Source organism: Dermacentor andersoni, chromosome 3 (genome assembly GCF_023375885.2).
Source record: "Dermacentor andersoni chromosome 3, qqDerAnde1_hic_scaffold, whole genome shotgun sequence".
NCBI classification, from domain to species: domain Eukaryota; kingdom Metazoa; phylum Arthropoda; class Arachnida; order Ixodida; family Ixodidae; genus Dermacentor; species Dermacentor andersoni.
Genome location: NC_092816.1, coordinates 21,087,862 through 21,093,861, shown reverse-complemented (window position 1 = coordinate 21,093,861; position 6,000 = coordinate 21,087,862). Strand labels below are relative to the sequence as shown.

Sequence of the window (6,000 nt, the reverse complement as noted above, 5' to 3'; positions counted from 1 at the left end):
GCACGCGAGGAAATCTCTAACGTAATTATACGTTCTTTGGCCAAGTCCTAACGTTATAATTGTTTTTAAGATTGCTTCGTGTTTAACGTTATCGAAGGCCTTTTTAATATCTAGGCCGAGGATTGCCTTAGTGGAGCTGGTAGTGTCGTCTACGATCTGGTGTTTAAGCTGAAGCAATACGTCCTGTGAGGAGAGGTTGCGGCGGAATCCTAGCATGGTGTGCGGGAACGCGTCACGATCTTCGAGAAAGTCGGTCACGCGGGTGAGAACTGCGTGTTCCATGACTTTTCCAACGCAAGACGTTAGCGAAATCGGTCTTAGATTATCGAGGGTAACTTGCTTGCCGGGTTTTGGAATCATGATAACGCGGGCCCGTTTCCACGCTTCGGGAAGGGAGCCCCCTCGCCAGCACTCGTTGACGTAGGTCGCGAGGCGGGAGATCGACTCGTCGTCTAGGTTACGGAGAGTCTTGTTGGTAACCCGGTCCGGGCCGGGCGCCGATCGGGTGTTTAGTTCGAACAGGGCTATCCGAATTTCTGCTTCGCTAAATTCCGCGTCCAATTTCTCGTTTGCGACGCCGTCGTATTCAGCATCTTGGATGCTTTCGGCCTTCTTAAAGTAACGATCACGTATTGCGTCGAAGAAGTTATCACCTTTGTATTCTCTTACTAGTCTACGAGTCTTGTGGCCTTGAGCGGCCCTAGTTTCCTCCGGATCTAATAGGTGCCGAAAGTAAATGACGTGCTCCATTATCTTACATGGAAGACTCGTTAAGGAGATGGGGCGATAATTTAGTGGGTTATCTCTGTTGCCTCCCTTGTAGATAGGAATGACCTTTCATACTTTCCAGTGATAAGGAATGCAGGCTGCTCAAAGTGACTGAGAACATAAGAGACACAAAACAGCAGTTGAGATATACTTAGTATTTTTTAACAGTTTCGAGTTAATACCATCGATACCGGTGGATGAATAGAGTTTCAGGTTATCAATTACATTGGAGATACCATCTAAGGAGAACGTAATGGCCGGCATTACAGATACTATGTTACTAGACATTACTGGTAGAGGAGAACTAGTATATTTAGTAAAAACTGAGGCGAAGGCATTGTTGAACGAAATGGCACAAATGGTATCAGTCATTATATCTCCAGAACCGTCAGCAAGAGTTATGGAGCAAGCTTGAGGGGGGTTTATTACTTCCCAGAATCGCTTGGGTTTTCTCCGAGTATTTTCGGTAAGTGATGTTAAAAAAAGCATGCTTGGTGCTGCGAACAGCAGATAATTACATTTTTTCGGCAGAATAATACTTTTCCCATGTGTAAGCATTCGTATACTTTGCTTGGCAGATCTAAAAAGTGTTTTTTTTTTTCTTGGTTTTCTTGGTTTGGACGGAAGGTAATTTTCGGTATATGTTTCTCTGCTAATTCAATAATTTTACTTTTAAACAGCGTACAATTAGTGTGAGTGGTTGGCTCGTAAAATCTAGATTGAAAGTTTGGTAGAAAGGCAGTCAGTTCATCATTAATGGCTTCGAAGTTTCCTTTATCGTATAGGCAGATAGTTTTGCGATATGTTTCACGTGGTGGGCGCGGAAAAGACGAGGAACCGCGGGAGCAGCAGTGAGCGAAGTGACCTTCCTGCTGCTTCTCGGTTTAACGCAAATTAAGCGGAGAAAGCATGGTGCACAGGAAGCTATCAGCACTCGGCGCACTCTCTCCTCATCGCAGATCGCTTTCAAGATAGCGCCATACGCAGCAGCCGCCGAAGTGGAACGCGCCCCTCCCTCCCTCCGGTGCGTTGCACGCTATGGAAGTCGGCGCGTTTCCTACCCGGTTTCTTTGTTTCCGCGTGCGAGATTGAGCCGCCGTCGTCGGCTCACCTTTGCGCGCTTTCACTCGCACATACAGCATACGGCGCGCGGCGACGATGTTTTCTCCCTTGAACTTTATACGGAACATCACAGCGACGGTGCATGACGGCAGATATGCACCTGGAGTGGACGCGTATCGCTATCGCAATAAAAAGTCGCAGTTTTGCCCGGAAGTCGAAGCATTGATTGCGATAGGAGAGAGAGAGAGAGAGAGAGAAGGAAAGAAGGAAAGGCAGGTACGTTAACCAGACTGAGTCCAGTTTGCTACCCTACACGTGGGGAGGGGGATAGAAAGTTAGTAGACAACTATACGAGGTAAGCTTCGTAATCAGACTGGTTATGGCATGTAAAACACGATCATTTTTAAATGCGAAGCCTTTCTTGGCGAACATTTGCGACCTTTGACAGTATCTATCTAGCCGCCTACGCCTTGGTGCTCTCATGGTCGTTTCGTTAATTTGGCATGTACCAAAATTGGCATAACATGACAAGAGTGCATGACGAACATAAATGATAGGTCATGACATGCACACTGTGTTATACTCCTTGTCACAGGCGAACTGGAAAGAGCATTTATGAGAGTGATATTTATTGTACGCGTTGACTTTTTTGGCGGCCACCACTTTGCAGACCGCGGATAGACGACGCGGCCGCAGATATGGTCTTCGCACGTGACGGTCAGGCAGACACGTACAGTGGAGGGGCGTTCCTTTCACCATAACCTGCACGTCTTCGCGAAGTTCATCTTGCTCTCTGGCGGGCACTTGAAGGCGGCTGCAAACTGCGGCGTGTTTCCCAAGGCCACGTTGACCCTGCGAGAGCGTTCGTCTGCTTTCACTCTGCATGCAGCACCACCACGGACAGTCGGTCGCGTTGCCACGTCAACAATAAACGCGAGGAACGCACACACAGAACCGGAGCACTTGTAGTTTTTGATGTCGTGCACCCGTGCATAGAAGTATCTTTATCTAATTAGATATCAGCCTGAGGTAAAAGTCACCTAGCATGCTGCTCAGGACAAATAAGGAAAAAGAATAGCATGTGGGTGCATTCAAAGAGATGCGATTATTGCAAATTCGTGTCCTAAGAGCCCGTTCAATTCTGTGGATATAAACCTCTCTTACTCAAGTTTTAAGGTGAAAAAAAAAGAGATGTGACTCGCATACCCCGCACTAACTTCTGTGCGCGCACAAGGTTGGTCTGAATAATAATAACAATAATAATAATAATAATAATAATAATAATAATAATAATAATAATAATAATAATAATAATAATAATAATAATAATAATAATAATAATGTGAAATGCTCCCACAAACGCGAACGTTCGACAAGGTGAACCTCTCAACTTTTCCTATATGTCACCACGCAGGCCTGAGATTTCAACGACCCTGATGTTGAATCGTCACTATACTCGCGGACAACTTTCTGCGGCTATGAAGGAAAAGCTACAGAGGCAAAGCGCGCACAAGTGAGAGCGCTTCTGAAAAGAGTCCCGCGTTTTAATGTGCGTCAGTTTAGGCTGGGCAAGGCAAAACATAAACACCTTAATAGCAAGTTAAATAAGACAGAACACACCACTGAGTGTCAAGGTTTACTTATTTTGCGGCTTTTCCCTTCCGCGTCTTGGGAAACGCGAAACCATGGCACGTGGACGCTGCGTCGATTCAGCGTCTGTTCCGAGCAGCCAAGAGCACTGTCAAACGCTGCCGGACTACTTGGCGCGGTAACACATGCGCAGCAGCCACGCACTTGTACCTTTCCCTTCATAGCCGCAGAAAATTGTGCGTGAGCATAAATTAAACCACTTCCGCCGCAGCTGCAGTTCTAGAGGCGATACTAAACATGTTATTCAACTCAACTCGGCGAGCTGTTGCAACCGAGTGTATAGATATAGGATTGCAAAAGCTAGATTTACGAATAGCGTGCAGTTTATTGGGAAGACAACAGCAGTCCAGCAATCGCGGACCAAATTCACATACAGTTCGCGCATCCTAGCTGCATGTGTGTGGTTGTCAGTATTGCCGCTATCTTAGATCCAGGGGATACAGAAAGCTGGAAAGGAAAAAAAGGCAGTAATATAACTAGACTTGTGTCTGATTGGCTATGCAGCCAGTAGGTAAGGCGACAGCGAAAGAGCAAGGGAGAGCGCAAAAGTAAAGGTTTTGTTGCGGCGTATATGTCGCTGAATCAGCCGCATAACCGGAAAGCATAAACGTATTTTAGTGAACAGCGAGTCATCGCCTCAGGGAATGGTTTCTACGCACCTTGGGGCAAGGGGAGGACCTCCTCACCGGAAAAGGCGGTAACTTGGCCCAGAGAAGCGGCCAATCCAAAAACGGCTGTGGATTCCACGTGCCGGGCGGCCAATTAGAGGGAAGACCACTCCCCGTTTCGCCAAGACCCTCACACGTACGAGGTCACGCGACTACAGTCATTGTTACGTCTGGGCTACTTAAGGAGCCCGCCATGTATCTCTTTACTCTCTCTTCTCATCTCAATTATTCAGCATTATCAGCAACAGCAGCAACAGTAGCGGCAGCCTATCTTATGTCCACTGCCAGGACGAAGGCCTATCCCTTGCGATCTCCAATTACCCCTGTCTTGCGCTAGCTGATTCCAATTTACAGCTGCAAAATCCTTTATTTGATCACACCACCAAGTTTTCTGCCCTCCTCGACTGCGCTATATCCCTTCTTTTCACCCTTCACCACGTTTTAAATAATTTGTTCAAGTTTTTTACAGCGCAACGTCGTCACCTAGGTCTGCCCAGTCTCCTGGTGTCCTGATGCCCATGGCACACCTAGCTCGGATCGGTGCCATTTAGTGCAATTAACGTCGGACAGCAGGCCACGAGAATCGAGAATCCGGCGTCGGAACACCTCTCCACTTCCTTACCGCATATGCTAGCGCTGTAGGTGTTTGTATAGTGACACGTTATAGTAATCGACGCTTCTTGTATATATTCCATAACAACGCAGGATTTGGGTAAAGTACAGAGATACACACTTTTGTTCTCTAACAAAATGTTTTCAAATGAGTGCTCAAACGGACGAACATTAAATGCGTGTTGTGATATGGACGCGAATCATGGCGAAATACAAAAGAAAAAAGGAAACAGAGCATGCACCATGCAGTAGATGGCAAGAAGAACATTGAACAAGAAGGAAATTGACACGTGTGATTGCTTGCTTGTTTGTTTGTTTGTTTGTTTGTTTGTTTGTTTGTTTGTTTGTTTCATTAAGAAGACTCAATTGCCGCATGGCCATAATGAGAATTCAGACCAGTTGTTCCACGGATTCTCACATGGATTTGAGCAAATCCCTATGCAGCGCAGAAAAAAAAAAAAGAAGTCAGGCACATTTGCGGCTCGAGCGATTCTGTAACAATTGCTTTTGATCAAAATTATATGATGAGGTAATATTTACCGAACGACAAAACCAAAAAATTATCGCTATGAGAGCTGTGCGGCCGCCGTAAAATTGCCCTCATTTCTAGCACAGCAACGAAGCGCCGCACTGTTAGTCCGAAACTTAGGCCGAATTCGTGAAGCTTTTCTTTTTTTTCGTAAGAGGTTTCTGTCATTAGCCGATAACCTTCCCTGGTGATATGGTCGCTGTCACTATTGACTGGCGCTTGCTTTCACGAGCGGACCTAGCTTAACGAATGCTCATTGAATACGGATTTATTTTCCACGAGCACCTACCTCTTTCCTCACTCGCCTTCGTAGTAACCCACCAAGATCTTTCTAAAACGGATTTCGCCTCTGAATGAAACAGCCTACCTCTGCTCAGAGATGGAGTGAACGTCCTCTTCAATTACGAATTTCTTCTTAGCCAGGTCATACTTCTTGCACCACGGCTGTGAATAAAGATTACAATGGCACATTAATGGCGTTTAAGAGTGTACGTTTCTTAGCAAAGTGGGACGTTGTTATTCTTGATAAGCGTGCCCACAAAAGTTTTCGAAATGCGGAAAAGTTCCAAAAAATAAAACGTTAGTATTGCGTGCAACGCGTGTAGTAGAGCGATGAAGGGGTCATCATTTTCCGGCGACGCGTTTTTATCATCAATAGACACCAGCATTTGTGCGACAAGGACTGATAAATTCGCTACTTAATTAAATTAC

General features: G+C 45.9%; 1 protein-coding gene across 1 annotated transcript in view; it reads right to left on the bottom strand.

Moving 5' to 3' along the window:
- Positions 1–2,442: 2,442 nt before the first annotated feature.
- LOC126542945 (neprilysin-1-like) overlaps positions 2,443–6,000 on the bottom strand; it is a 39,860-nt gene continuing 36,302 nt past the window's right edge. The window contains exons 18-19 of the mRNA XM_050190068.3: positions 5,657–5,733; positions 2,443–2,682 (exon numbers count right to left, since the gene is read on the bottom strand). Of these exons, the coding sequence (XP_050046025.3) occupies positions 2,583–2,682; positions 5,657–5,733 (177 nt within the window). The 3' untranslated portion in view covers positions 2,443–2,582. The remainder of the gene's footprint in view (positions 2,683–5,656; positions 5,734–6,000) is intronic.